Source organism: Pleurodeles waltl, chromosome 11 (genome assembly GCF_031143425.1).
Source record: "Pleurodeles waltl isolate 20211129_DDA chromosome 11, aPleWal1.hap1.20221129, whole genome shotgun sequence".
NCBI lineage: Eukaryota > Metazoa > Chordata > Amphibia > Caudata > Salamandridae > Pleurodeles > Pleurodeles waltl.
Window position 1 is genome coordinate 171,068,797 of NC_090450.1, and position 15,268 is coordinate 171,084,064.

Genomic DNA, 15,268 nt, shown 5'->3' on the forward strand with positions numbered 1-15,268 from the left:
CTGTGCTAAAAGCAACTGAAGTAAGTTTCAGTGAACAGACCGTGCCTTAAAGCAAGTTCTTTAGACAGCGTGCGTTAGCAAGGTGAAACCACATCTGCACAGGTATAGCACGCACAACTAATGAGGTACACGGGCAAACAGTAGGATACTCTGAACGACATAGCTGTTATTAATATGTGGACCCAAGTCTGGAATTCATACAGGTTTGGCAACAGAGGCTTTCCACATTGAAAACTACTGGATGGCTGGACACAAGAGTAAGAAGTGCCTCCTAGATTAAAATCAAATATTCACTGAAGGAAGAGGACACAAAGGAAGCTCAAGAAAGAGGTGAGGCAGAGAGATGAGATTAACAGGACATTCACTCACAAAGGACTAGTTCAAGAAGCACGTTTTTCCAGGCAAAAAGAATATACTTGCCATCGGACGTGAGGCATACTGCTCAACAGTAAACAGCAACAAAGAGACGCGCGGTGGTATTTTTGCTGCAGGTTAAGCTGCGCCAAAAAATACCCCGGATAAGGAAAATGGCTTTGAATTACAAAAACATCTGTAATCTATAATAAAGTCCACCGAGCAATGGAGATGAAAAAGTGGGTCTTTAGCCCTACGCTGAACGAATGAAATGGAGTTAAAGAATTCGAACCGTAAAATGATTCTATGAAAAACATCTCATCTCTCAATGTGTCAAGTAATACATTCACCATGAACTGCAATCAGTACTGACACAAGCTAAACAATAGGTTCTCTTTAAGCACATTTAATAAGACCGAATACCACCAGGATATCAGCAATAACATAAAAAAATGTCAAAAGAAAAATCAATCAGCCACTTCCGTGGAGATAACGGGGTAGTCAATCCACATACAGGTGGCATTTTTAAAGAAGGAACTGGGGTGGAAGGCATCCAACCACCCGAGATCACCGTGACAGCCTGTACAACGAATTATTTCCCAGGCGATCTGCGGGTGCAGATATGGATAAAGTGGACGACACTCTTAAGGAGCCATCTAATATGACTGGAAGATATTCGCCCCCTCCTCAACTAGCAAAACTGATGTGCTAAAAACGTAGAGCTTGTTATACAGAACTCATGATTACCTGAAATGGTTAAATTAAGTTACACTTTCTAATGTTTCTCCGACCAACAATATCGGAAAGCTTTCCCCACTTGTCATGTACATTTACATAGCGATATGTGGCATCATCACAAAAGCAGCTCTATCTAAAAACGTATTTCGTTTCATAAGAAGCAGGGAAGACGGGAGAGAAATCCCCTTAATGCATCTTCTAAAAAATAACGCATAAAACAGAATGTTCACAACTGGCAGCAAAAGCAAAGCTTTTCAGAATACTAGTACTGTAGAAATACAATGAGGCACAGCCCTTGGAGACACTGAACAAGGCACCTATCCAAAACTGGATTGAGGGATGAATTATGTTGCTGTATCACAAATGTAAACGTGTTGACGAAACGGTTTCAACTGTACACAAGAGAGAGGGCAAGAATCAACATTTTAATCTCACTAAAATTAATGAAACTGCTACCAATACTCTCATCGTTCACTTATTCACATTTGGTTGAAGTCATCTACAGGCAAATTCAGGAGGCGAAAAAGTTTAAAAACAAAAAAAAAAAAAAAAAAAGAAGAAAGAAAACCCACATCTCTTTACCAAACTTACAGAAGCACCTGCCCTACTCCACTGCACCTTGGGCCTAAACATACCACGGTTTTGTGCAATGACGACGCACAGCATATGATCAGTGGAATGGTTTGAACGTGTGGGTACTGTGAAGGACTAAGAGTGGCAGAATCATAGCACACACATCATATTTACCAAGCCCTAATAAATCAGGGCCAATTAAAGTTGCTTCCCCATCACCCAGTCATATTTTTTCTTGTTTTAACATTGGTTATCAAATTCAAAAGCCTAAAAAACGTAGTGGAACCCTAATGGAAAGACCACCATGTGATGAAGCAGACACAGATGGACAGGCTAGTGCAACGGAATAGCTTTATAAACCGAAAACAACATCGACGGAGAAAACTAACCAACCAAACGCAAATCTTTCCAGGAATATTCATCAGGTGAATAAGGTCACTGATGCAGCTTCTCGTCTGGTAGATCAGTCGCAAAGTCAGAGTAGTTATTCTAACTCTATTTCAGTTTGCTGCTTTGCCACTGAGGTGATAAAAACATTGTCAAGTTGAAAAAAACTCTCAGTGTTCGGAAAAATGCCTACTATCAATGGCAAAGCCAGGAGATCTGGACTGTATTTTAAAAAGGCTGCAGTGAAACAACAACCACAAAAAAAAAACATGTATTTCTTTACACGTTCATGGGATAAAGAGTTTGTGAGATGATGATACTCTGTACTTTCGATACGTAAAATAGTCACTCGTGCATGCCAATGCAAGCACCCTTTGGAAGCAGCATGGTAAATTAAACAGTCAATAGCATGAAGAGAGAAGGTAATAACCCTGTGGGGTGGAGTTGATATCAAGACCACTTTATCGTCATGTTTAATATTTGGGAACAATAGGTAAAAGTAGAGAAATGCGGTGTCAAGCCAGGTCCATAAAGCAACAGTGTGAACAATTTCGCAAATAAAAATAAAAATACTTCAATGCTTTTGTATTGAAGTAGTAACTGTAAAAGGACCACCTACTTTTGGTGGAATAAAAGAGCTCTTTAGAGGTTAAAACCTAAATCTCATGTATACTTTCAGGTAGAGAAGACTTATAGAATGCCTGTCTGGTCACTTAGTAAATCAAAACCATAAACTATCTTGGGCTGAAAGGGTTATTGGAACAGAGCTTAGGACCAGGTTCATTTTAATCCAATGTAATGCAGTGCACTGTATCTAATGGTAAACTGGAAATGCAATGACCCATCAAAAGGATGGTTCAATCAGTGCTATGGTTATGAGTACTAGTACAGGAAACTAATGGGTGAAAAATGATAGTCTGGAATGCCACCTCAAGCCAGTAGCCGAGGTTAATTCAAGCTTTCCTTTCATCACTTTTTCTGCAGGAATCTAAAAAAAAAAAAAAAAAAAAAAATTCTTTACCCCTCACACCCCAAAAGCTAACACGATTGCCTCCAGAATTCACCACTGAAGATACTCAAAGAAACGGCTGCCAAAAGCAATTTCAACCAGTTAATTTCCTGCAGCCCGAGACCACTGAGGAGCTATGTGCTGTGAGGTCTCAGTCTAACCGTTGGCAAAGGAATTAAATGAACGCTTTTGGTCAAGAAGCTGAGGAGCCTTTTTTTTTTTTTTTTTTTTTTTTTTTTATCATAGCAGTTTGTATATGTACAAAATGCCAAACTACCTTGTTCGTCGGCAGAAACCCTTGAGGTGGACTTGGTTCAGCATTAATAGTTTTATAGGAGCTAAGCACCAATGTAGGACCACATTATGCGAATAGGCTGCCTGAATCTAATGCCGGCAGAGGGCAGGTTTTGCAGCATAGTCTGAGGCGTTATGTTGCAACTAAGACATTAAACAATCCCCCCCAATCAGTATCACCCGCTGTACCTTCCACAGAAAAATAGGGTGTAAAACAATGTTGCAAATAGCAGAACACAGTGTACAGTTACACTCTTCAAAAACTGTCTCAAAGAGGTCTGTGCCAGGTCTATTCTATGCTCACATTACGGGGCTTCTAGAAGCACCCATTTCCATAACCAACAAGAGAGTCCTGTAGAATATACTGTGTAAGACATGATCACACAAGTGTCTAAGGGACCGTTTAAAGATTCAGGAAAGATTTATAATGTTCAAGATGCTTGGGAATGAAAAATGTCCAAGATATTGTAACAGAAAGTTTCATTTCTATAAAGGACACGGAGGCGAGGATTAGGCTTTTGTACTGGGGCGGTTAATTTAGTTTTTCTTTCCATATGCTCAGTGGGAGCAGATTGTTTGAACGATTGTATGATGCTACTTTTGGAGCTGGAGCCCATTTTGCATAAATTAGATAGATAAGGTCCTCAGGATCCAGCATGTCTGCGTCAGTATGAGAGGCAGTCTCTGCTTTGGCGTCCTCCTGAGGAGGGACAGAGGGGCCCGATAGGTGCCAGGGTCTGGTGGGTTAATTGTCGCCATCCGACATCTGCAGGGATTTGTCCCCATCTAGGGGGCCAGGGTGTAGAGCAGAGAGGTCCTATACTCAGCAGGGAGTGGTTTTTTTTTTGGGGGGGGGGGGGGAATCCATAAACACATTCTTGAGGCAGGCAAAGGCATCCAAGTCGAAGCCGCCCCCAGCACACTTGCGTTTAGATTCTAAAGCCTGAGAGGGTTGCCCTGGAGGTGAAAGGCCCGGGTTAATCCTCCTATATGCTTTGGGGTTGTGGGCACTGTGATACCATTTGATTCATCTTCCTCTCCGGGGGAGCGACAAATTGCGTCGCTACTTTGAATATGGAAGCACCCATGATGTGGTAGAAATTCTCATCAATGGGGAGGTATGTGATCTCCTCCTTCTCTAAGTATTCCCCCGAGTGCACTGCAAACTCCGGATGGTCCACCATACCCCATCAAAATAGATGGTTTAAATTGCCCAATTAATTCTTTACAAAACATTAAGATTAGAGAGGGCAGTCAGGCCTTGAGACTACACCAAAAGCGATATGAGATGTCAGAGGCAACAGTAGTGAAAGTATTTGTTACTGTGAGATAAACTCCCAGTTTATACAAAGGGAAAGCAGCAATGCCGAGTGTTGCCATAGGACGGGGTTGCATCTCAAATTTTTCACCTCGGGGCGAGGCCTTACCCTTATGAGTGTTGAGACTCCAGGCCGAGCTCTGATGAGGCCAGTGCGTTTTATCTTTCGAACAATCAGCCCCCACCAAGCGAATAGAAAGAAACTCGAAATTAACAGCCCCCATACAGAAGCCTAATCCTCGCCTCTGGTCCCAATGTAGAATTTCTAGTGCCTTCCTGAAACAGCACGGTTCCGAACATTCTGATGTAATAGGTCTTCGGAGCAGATTAATCAGAACACATTTTAACGTTAAAGAAGTCACTTTTTCTGCCAATAAACAATGGCCAGGTCTGCTTAATTGTACAAAACCCACTGTAAAACATGGTCAACCAACATCTACAATTGCATTTTTCTTGTTGCTAGAGCACTGGGCACCCTCGTCCCACCTGGGAGGATATAAAGAAGAAACTGGGCCAAAATGTAGATGAGCATGTGGGGCAGGACCAGGGACCATAAAATAAAGCTTGAAACAGGACAGAGTTCAAACTTACTAAGTGGTAGTTTTAAATTGAGAAGCTTGATCTGGTGATGACTTAAGGCGATTTCCTATCTGTTGGGAAGAAAGGGAGAACAAGAAGGGCAGGCAGTGGACCACAGATTCAGTGAGGCCATGCAAGAGTCAACGGAAAGCCCAAAATAAATAAATAAACTTCTCTTTTATTTTTTTTTAAGTGGGGGGGGGGTGAACATGTCTGGGGACAGACAGCATCAAATAAGATAAAAAGGGTAGAAGGACTTGCATGCTGAACTTTTGGGCCTCAGCAGGTGCAGTCTGTACATCCTGCTAAACTAAAATTAAGCTCAGGACTTGTCTTGCAGTGCAGACGAGACTAAAATACGGTCCACTTCAAAACTCTTTCGGTACATTTGCTGGTACAGGGAGGCGAAGAATAAATTGAATCGGTGCTTTGCTGATCTGTACTGCACATCCAATATGTTTTGGGTGTTGAAGGGTCAGGTTGTTTACTTTTCTAACCTTTTAAACCTTTAAGAAATTATGTAGGTTTATGCAGGTTTAACAGAGGAGGCTCGAGCAAAGAAGTGCATTAACTGTGCCACAAGGAGAAAGTATTGCTTTAAGGGATGAACGTTTCACAAAGAATCATAAGTCTAGGTGTCTGTCCTAGCATATCTAACTCAAGAGATAACAGAGCAAAGAAAAGGAAATCACAACCAGAGTTTAGCAAAGCTCTAGGCTACACTGGAAGAAGTTGTAAAAAGCAGTTAGCTCCATCTCAATATCATAATTTGCAAGGAGATAATTTACAGGAATGCTCATAATCCAGCTGTAGAGCAGTTTGCTCCTCATGCATTTAGGAGCTTGACTAGTGAATCATAGTGAACAAATGTTTGCAAACCAAAAGTGAAGTTAACAGCTGTCAGACACCTGCTAAAGAAAAACAATTTAAAGCTAGGGATTCCGTAGGTGTTGTGTCCCATAATTTAAACACAGTATTTACTGGCTAGGTCGACAAGTGCAGCCTGGTTCGCATTTGTTCTGCAACATCCCCAGTGAAGATCGCGAATGCAATCTGAAGTAGTACCATCAGCACACAAGGTACCAAACTTGATCCTCATTGTAATAAAAAGCAAATAGATAAATGATGCTGTAAGATTAAAGACCACTCCAAATATATTTGCTCTGCCTCGCAGAATATACAGATTAAACCTTATTTGTAAAGAAAATGTAACAACATTGAAGGCTCCACCTTTCTGTGCACTGATCTTAAACACTAACAAAGATGAAGCAAGCTTAAAATCTAAGAAGGTAAACCAGAAAAAAAATATATTATGCAAATGTGGTCAAAGATTTTGAAATAACATGCCAGCAGTAATAGCGGAAATAAAATCCATCTTTTCTCAATGCAGGTTTAACGTATGGGCCAGATTAGGGCTGTCAACTTTACTCACTGTAATGATATACTAATTTATTGGCAAAGTATTACCACTGACTGTAGCTTTCCCAAAATATCTGATGGCAAGTTGGTGCCTCCTTGGCCTTCCCTTCAGGGAATTTTAGACACCACGGCAAACTAGCCTTTTAGTTTGATTAAATATTATCACATTACATCCAACCTAATGAACATGCATTGGCTCCTTCTACCAGACCGCATCGTCTTTAAAAACAGTTGTAACATTTCCAAAGCCATCACGGCCAGCACATCTGCTTATCTTGTGGACAAGCTCCCCATGACTTTTAGCACTTGGCAAACGGGCAGAATGAAGAAAGAGCAAGAGGTATGTTAAAGGAAGAAACAACAAGGTGAGGTCCTTTTATATCTATGCATCCATGATCTGGAACAAAAACAACATCCATCTATCACAACATCCATGTATCAATCAGGAACACTACAAATTAGGAAAAAGTTGAAGACAACTCTTTAAACAATACTACATCACAATTCATTGGCAATCCACATACTAGCTTAATTTCATATTGCTTGTTGACTTCACGATCTTCTTTGACCTTAGACAGCAGAAAGATGCCTTTTCGGCTAGTTTGGGGATATACAAATACCTCATACATACACTATTTTAACGTATCCTCCTTGGAGATTTTTCTTGTAAGTGGCAACTTCTCTCAGTCTGTGCAAGTACATTCTTAATATAGTGTGATCCATAGAGCCACAGCAGGCCAAATCTGGAGTGGACTTGTCAAGCAACAGAGGTAAAGTTTAAACTGACAAGTGAGCAACATCCTATCATAAAAAACTTTCACCCACAAAATCTTTAAATAATCTAGCCAACAACCTGCTCCAAAATTCAAAGCAGGCAATTCATTCTTAGGAAAGCAACATTCATCAAGACGTTCTTTGGAACATTTGCTTATGTGGAGTAGTTTGCCCACTTTCTTTCAAAGACGTAACTAAGAATTGTGTGGATAGGTGGCTCAGGTTGTGTAAGGGGCAGGACTGGGATCTAGGCAAAAACAGCAACTCTGACATAGACAAAACACTTACCACTTAGGATAACTTATTTCATCCAGTATCTTAAACGAGAAACTGATGATGGTAGGTTTGTTCCTTTGGTGTTAAAAAAAGGAAGCAATTTGTATGTAGTACCATAACACTGCACCTGTCCCATCATTTTAGAACACTGTGTGGCTTTTTAACTGGTAACTCTCCATGTCCTACCCCCTTACCTTTGTTCCAAAGCTTACAGGTAAATAATAGGTGACCATCTTTTAATAAAAATAAACAAAAAATAAACCACCAGCAGATGTTAGAGACCACATAGTATAGGGCAGAAGAAAAAAGTGTTGACATACTAAATGCTTGCGCTGCACAGTTTGCCTATTACAGTAAGCTACATTCACATGTTGGGCGAGAAGCTACTCAGCCAGTTTATGACAGTCCAAAAATCAATGCATACTTAAGATTTTTTTTTTTTAGCACAAATTGGTATACATTCATTATGAAAAATTTGACAATTCACTTTGACATATCTCAAGGGTGAAAACCCCTAATGAACTCACAATACCCGTAGAGATTAATTATATTATCCTTTTCAGATCAACCTAAAATTGGATGACTCTTCTTCTGTATCAGGCAGCAAACCGAAGTAAAATATGAGGCCAAACCTGAAAATCAGCTTCCTGATTTCAAATGATGTTCAAGCTCAGTTTACCTATTAATAACTAAAGAGAAATAAAGATACCATCCATTTAAGCAGAAGTTTATTACAAATCAGAGAGGTTTGCTATTTATGGGCGGGAAATGAATGCAGCATCTGCAATTCATTATGCAATCACATCACTGGAAAATGTATTGGACCTATCTTGGACCTACAAAAGAGGTAATATTTTGGGCGATGTAACGTAAACGCATAAATAACTTAAGGAAGAAGTTTAAATAGAGCACAGTTACATATTTTAGCATTCAAACTAGATTACCATGAACAAGACCAAACCTGGTGTAAAATTCTAAATGTATGTTTAATTCTGTGCATGCTTAAAAACACTCCCATTGGCAATAAGATCCCTTTATTTGCCCCCAAGAAAACTTTTAGGTTTGTACAAGTAGGGAGTAAACTACTTCTGCTTCAAAACCCATTGCAAACCAAGTTCAGTACACAATTGGTGTTATAAGCATTTATTGTGTCTGTATGCGGACACTATGCCTTTGCTCTATACCTTGTGACAATGTCCAACATCCGGCAAAGATGCTTTTGTTGAATTATAGTTTATTATTGTATTTAGTGCAGACAAGCTCATCCATAACTGTACAAAATAGTGCATTTCGGTCCCATAAACAGGTGATGTGTAAAAAAAAAATATATATATATATAGAACATTACAATGCACCTCTTTGTATAGCGATTGATACGCATGTCTGTATTAAACTCGACAACTGACAATGAAGAAAAAAACATCTGAAACAAGAGAAGGTCACTCACAAGGAATAGTTTGGAATACGCACAAGATAACTAACTATACCATCAATTCTTTACAGAATATGGTTTAGTTCACTAAGGTGGTTAAGTGGAGTTGTTTACGCCACAAGTGTGCAAGTCTAGAATAAAATGTTTTCTGAAGGGCAAAGAAAATAAAGTTCTTATTGTTAACAGGTATATTTGTAAAACCTGCACGAAATGTATTTAAAAAAAATAAGTAAAAAAAAAAAATATATATATATATATATACACACACATACATATACATACACACACACACCTTAAACTGGGCCAGATTTTTTATTTAATGGAAGCATTTGTGTAGGGCACAAATGAAGGTAAATCGATTAATGTTATCATACATGATTTCGAGCCATATCACTGAACTGGACTATCTCTAGGGCAGTGCATCAATTACTTCCGAGTTTTTTTTTTTTTTTTTTTTTTTTTTTTTAACAGTACCTGTCTGACTGCTGACAAAGATGCTCAGCACGTGGTGTAAATCTGGGGTTAAATTTACTCTAACAATGGGGCGTTAAGGTCAACGTTGATGAAAAACTTGCCGGCTTCTCTTACATTTTTCGAATGAACTAGTATGGTGAAGGTACATTTTTGAGTAGAATGCATCTTCTACACAAATCAATCTGAAGTATACAATATACTTAACTAGGGAACTCTGGCCCAGATGCCTGAAACTCGTGCACTTTAATCATTCATCTCTCGATAAAAGAGCAAAGAACCATCCATGGAAGCGCACACAAAGGGGATACACATCCCAAGAATGGCATGCATACCCAGTGACTGATTATCAGCTGGTGAGAAACACTGATCGGGCATGCACCCTAAGCTCAAACTACATTTGCAAGACAAGCAAATGTGAGCACACTGCATGAATCATGCAGAGCCGAGGCATTTTGCACGACTCTGTAGCGGGTTTCCAATTAAGGTAGCTAGAACTAATAACGATGTTCAATAGCTAGCCACACTGAAAGAGAAAATGGCGTTTAGGCATCAGGAAGGTTAATGTGTTCAATGTCTCATCGCGCAAAGTGTTCAGCTAGTGTCCCTTTATTCAATGTTTATTGAATAAAAGTGAGGTGCAACCATTTATGTAAGACTCAAAAGTAACAGAAAATGTTTTCCCCCACATTTAAAAGGCATTCTACCAATATTCTGTAGGAGTGATCTTAAGCGAGTGATACAAAAAATGGGGAATGCGTCGTTGATACGTCAACTAAAACGTCCGAAATATACTTTTAGGGGAATCGTGAATATCCGAGTTCTGCGTGTGACAGTTGGCAATGATGCCAATGCCACAAAGTGTGACTGACCAGTGTCAGCCTTGTGTCATAACGTGCTTGGCTTTTTAACTAGTACCATGACCAGTGAAAAGCCACCAAAACCCACTACTATGTGGTATGGGCTTCACACATGGGTAAACGATGGAAGGCCACGTGGGATGTGATGTTGGGAGCTGCGCATGTCTGAGGGCTGAATTCAACTCAGCGAGTGGTTTTGCTACCACATGAAGAAAGTCAGAACGCCCCATCACACTGAAGCAACCCGGCAACGCCCCCTCCACCACATGCAGTTTTTATTAATCTAAAGCAATGTGTAAGCGAGCAAATAAATTATTTGCTCAAGCACCACACCTCTTGGCATACACCAGTCGGTTTCTTCACAGCTTCAGCTGCCAAGCTGAGACACTAGACTCGATATAAATGTAATTGCGACCATTCCGTTAGCTTTCATTAAGAATGAAACAAATGACACCCCAAATGCAATGATATTTGTTCACTGCAAGACTGGGCTTCCTCTAGCCCTGAGTGGAATGCTAAATGCAAAATGGATGTTCAGTAAAAACAATACTCAGCACCTCCGAAGCTGTGTCAGGCGGAAACAGCTATCTTATCGTTAGATAATGCAGGAGGCATTTCCATATAGATGGCAAATTCATCTCTTAGTCACGAAAATGTATGTATCTAACAAGCAGCTGGCAGACCAAACATAAGGTAGACGCATATAAGGGATTTCTAACTACTGTCTGCATTTTGAACCAGATCACATGTAAACAGCAACCCGGTGAGAAATCAAATATGTAAATGCTGCTTTAAAAGCAAATCTCAATTCAACTTGGAGCATTAGATGCGCTCCTCGAAGCAGCTAACAGGTAAGTTCTCCACATCAAAATTATGCAGACTCAACAAGTGGCGGGCGACACACACATTGACTTGGGAAATCTTAGTACAAGTCGTGGGAGACATTTGAAGCGAGACGCCATCTAGTGTAACTTGCTCGTAGTCTTTTATAGTGACAACTGCAAGCAAGGTTAATCCGTATGTGTTAAAGGTGCAGCTTCATTTAACATTGTGCTGGGTTATACTTACAGGGGAAAAATAACGACTCGCAGATAATGAAGTGTGTTATGCAGGAGTTAGAAGAACCCTGAACAGCAGTAAAGTTCCAGTGAACACACATTTCGGCCTTGCGGTGTAAGCAACAGCCCACAGTGGGCATTGCTTGGAGGCAAGTATCGCCTACATTTGGAGAGGGACAAGATACGAACCACCAGGAAGGTAACTGTAAGGTGGACTGACTTCTCCGAACGTCTCGTGCAAAAGATTAAACTTTAAAACATCAAAACAACTCCATACTTGTAAACTTACCGTTTTCCTAAACCACCCCCCCAGTTTTCCCAAAAGACTACAAGTGCCCATACCTGTCTTCATCACCATCAACCGGAATGGATATACCAAATACAGAACGTGCAATTGTGTTCATTGGAGTTGTTACTGGGAGGTGAAGAGGATTTGCTAGTGTGTCTAACATGGGAGCCTTCGTGAAAGGTTTATGTTCTGCAATCAAAGATTGTGGCGGCTGAGGTAGAGGCTCAGATTTTCTTCTGTCGTCTATATGGGCAAAGGATTGAGTCTGAAGGGGACCATGGTTTGACTGTTGATGATTTGAATGTACATGGTGCTCTGGAAGCCCAAGGGGGTGGACGAGGCTAGCACTGCGAGTTACAGTCGTTTGGCCGCTCTGCTGCGACTGGACTACAATAATTGAGGCATTTGGCATAGTGACAGGAGGGGCACAAGTCGGCATAACAGGCACACTCGTTGCAGGGGCGCCTCCCGGCACGTTGTTAACAGTGGCAGTCGTCGTGTGTTGGCCACTTGACACACCTCCACCCAGCTGCTGCTGAGTCACGGGTTTCTGTTGTACAAGTCCTGCAGGTGGCACTCCGGGCTGCACCACACTTCCTTCCTGTGGAATGACAGCAGGGTGGCTCTGAACACCGTGTCTGGATCCCTGGACAGCGGTGTCACTGGCCTGTGCACACACAGGCGAGTGATTCACCTGGCCCATGGGAAGACTGGCAGCCGCAGAAGCGGGGGCATTAGATGTTGCCTGCTGGACAGGCCCCTGTTGGGGGTGGACGGTCCTGTTGTGCACGTGCTCAGTCTGAGAAGGAGGGTGAGAGGGGAGACCATGGCCTGGTGTGATCGTGGATTGAAGGTAGACAAAGGGCGAGGGTTGGCTCATTTGTGTCCCGTTTTGCCCGCTCACCTGGGGCTGCTGACCAACGAGGAAGTGCTGCTGGGCGGCCTGACCCACCCTCTCTGTCTGCAACGTGTGTGGCCCGGAGCTGTCAGCCGGAAGGTCGAAGGAGGGTCCTGCGTGGGAGATTCCCAGCCCACTGTCCCTGTCTGTAGCAGTCTCCGCGGCAGGCCCATGCCGGATGCTGTCGGTCTCCCTCTCGTAGTACTCCAAGCAGGTCCAGCGGCCGCGCCGGTAGGGCTCCCCCGAGCCGTGGTCCAGCTTGATGACCCTGAAGCGGGAGCTGGTCGGCGGGGCGGGCAGGGGATGCGAATGGGCGGTGGTGCTCGGGCTGCCCACGTTGTTCAGAGTCTCCTCCGAGGAGCTGCGTCCGGTGGGCCTGGGCTCCTCGCCCTCCTCGGGGCCGCCGTCCGCGGCGCGGGACACGTCGAAGACCTCAGAGGACACGTCCCCGGTGCGGGGATCATCAGGGTCGCCATCCAGGCTCTCGGTGTCCTCGGTGATGCTGCTGGTCGCCTGCGCCGTTGTGACGCTGGTGATCTGGAAGCAGCTCTTCTTTTTGGCCGGCATCTTGGACATGGCGAGGCTCGGGCGGCTGCTGCGGTCACTGCGGGTCACGAGCGGAAGGGGCAGCGGCGGGGCCCCTCGTCCATCCCCCCGGCAGCCAATCACGCGGGCGCGCCGAGCCCTTCTCCGGGCTGAGGGCTGCGCTCGGCCGGCGACGGGACTCGCTGCTGTCGCAGATACCGGAGCTTGTCACTCTCAGGCTACGAGCAACGACTCAACTCCCGAGAGTAGGGCGAGGGAGGGCGCGCTGACACACCAACACCCCCGCGGATACAGGTTCAGAGCGCTGCGGGATCCAAGGTCCGGTCCTCTGCCCCCCGGTGCCTTAGACAGAAGGAAAGTCAAATTCAAACTGCTCGCTCCGCTCTCCGCCTGGCAAGATGGCTAAAGACGGTGGCGCTAAGCACTGTGGGAACGCCTCCTCCAGGCGCCTGCGCACTGGTGGGTGCTGACGAGCAGCCACCGCCCCCTCAGCTCCACAAGAAAAAGCGCGATGCCGCAGTGCTCCCTGCGCGCTCTGGGGTGTCCGTGGCCGCGCGCCGAGTTCCGCTCTCTGACAGACCTCAGAACCGCGCGCGCCTGCACTTCTTCGGACATAGAGAAGGGACGAGAACTGCCCGGCGTAAACGCGGCTTCTGCACCTGAGGCACGAGCGTGTGTACACGTCCATTTTAGAATGACGCAGGCGTTAAAAATGTTAGTATCCTGGAAAGATTTTGATTTCAAAATACCGTTTTTTTGTATTCCCTATCAGAGAAAAAACGATTGCAGTACATTGTCAGTGTATTTATGCTTTGGTTCAAAATAGAATATATCGACAGCCTATCCTATATCGCTACGTACATTTCTATTTCTAGATGTAAAACAAATATGTTTACGTCAGTTAGCTGAAACTCTTGCCATCTCTGACTGTCCTAATTTCGAGTATTCGTTAGTCACGATGGAGAGTCAGTCCCACAAACGTGTTGAATGTTTCGTTGACAGGAGGCGGGTCTTTGGCGTTCGTCTCTTCTTTGTATCCGTGTTTCCACCCCGCCCTCCTCGACAATCAAGGAACGCCCACTGCGCAGGCCTCCGGCCGCGGAATGTGAATTGGAGCCGCGACGTCACCCCGCGGGCACGCGCAGCCAGTGGTTGCGCTGTCAAGGCTATGGCTTCTAATGCAAAGCGCTGCAGGAGGGCATCAAGCAGGATGCATCTAAATAAGCTACTCACGAGTTGGCTGGCAGTCGATGGACGTGTATAACTTTCACCCCAGATTGCGCACAAGTGATAGACCTTCCTTTGGAGGCATCTCCTATTCTGTGTATCTTCAACAAGCACTCTCTTTTTTCCTCAACTGTCTTAACGGTAACCACAAACTCTAGTCCGGAAAAAAAGACCTCGCTTGTATTTAAATACTAAGTTATGTTTAAATTAGGCTTAATTTCTTTTAAAAAATAAGGCTCCGCCCAAAGGCATTTCAGAGACATTTTATAAAATAAAATAATTTTATAATTTTATTGTATAAAAATATTTCATAGATTTAAAACTGGCATCAACAATGTATACTTTTCTGGACATCCCAAAACGAATGCCAACTGTTCACAGTGAGGAACGATATTGAAAGAGTAATACATGAACATTTTTGATAAGTCGGACTCGCGCAATTTTATTCTATTGGAACGGTTTGGTTTATAATATTTAATCTAATTTGGTACATTTACTTTCGTATTCGCTTTTGTATCTTTAGTCTCAATTACATATCAGACTCTCCTGTTACAATCTAAAACGTTGCCATGTCTCAACTCCTTTCATTACTCCCCCCACAACTGTCAGTCAATCCATCCAATATGACATTTTTGTTCACGTTTGCAAATGTGTATGTTAGTTTCTTACTCATAGCCTGTGCACGTAGTATTATTTATATTCCGTGGCAATATTTTGTAAAGTTTATCCCTAATAAACTAACTTGCTGTGGGTTTAGGCTATAGAG

General features: G+C 43.1%; 1 protein-coding gene across 4 annotated transcripts in view; it reads right to left on the reverse strand.

Moving 5' to 3' along the window:
* TSC22D2 (TSC22 domain family member 2) overlaps nt 1–13,745 on the reverse strand; it is a 134,912-nt gene extending 121,167 nt beyond the window's left edge. For 2 of the 4 annotated variants that reach the window (XR_011199376.1, XR_011199377.1), the window contains exon 1: nt 11,885–13,744. Coding sequence is in view for 1 of the 4 variants with exons in the window: in XM_069213363.1 (XP_069069464.1) it covers nt 11,885–13,305 (1,421 nt within the window). In the remaining 3 variants the exon portion in view is untranslated. Of the gene's footprint in view, nt 1–11,884 lie in introns of all 4 variants that reach the window. The other 2 variants (XR_011199375.1, XM_069213363.1) reach the window with 2 other exon arrangements.
* Nucleotides 13,746–15,268: the final 1,523 nt, after the last annotated feature.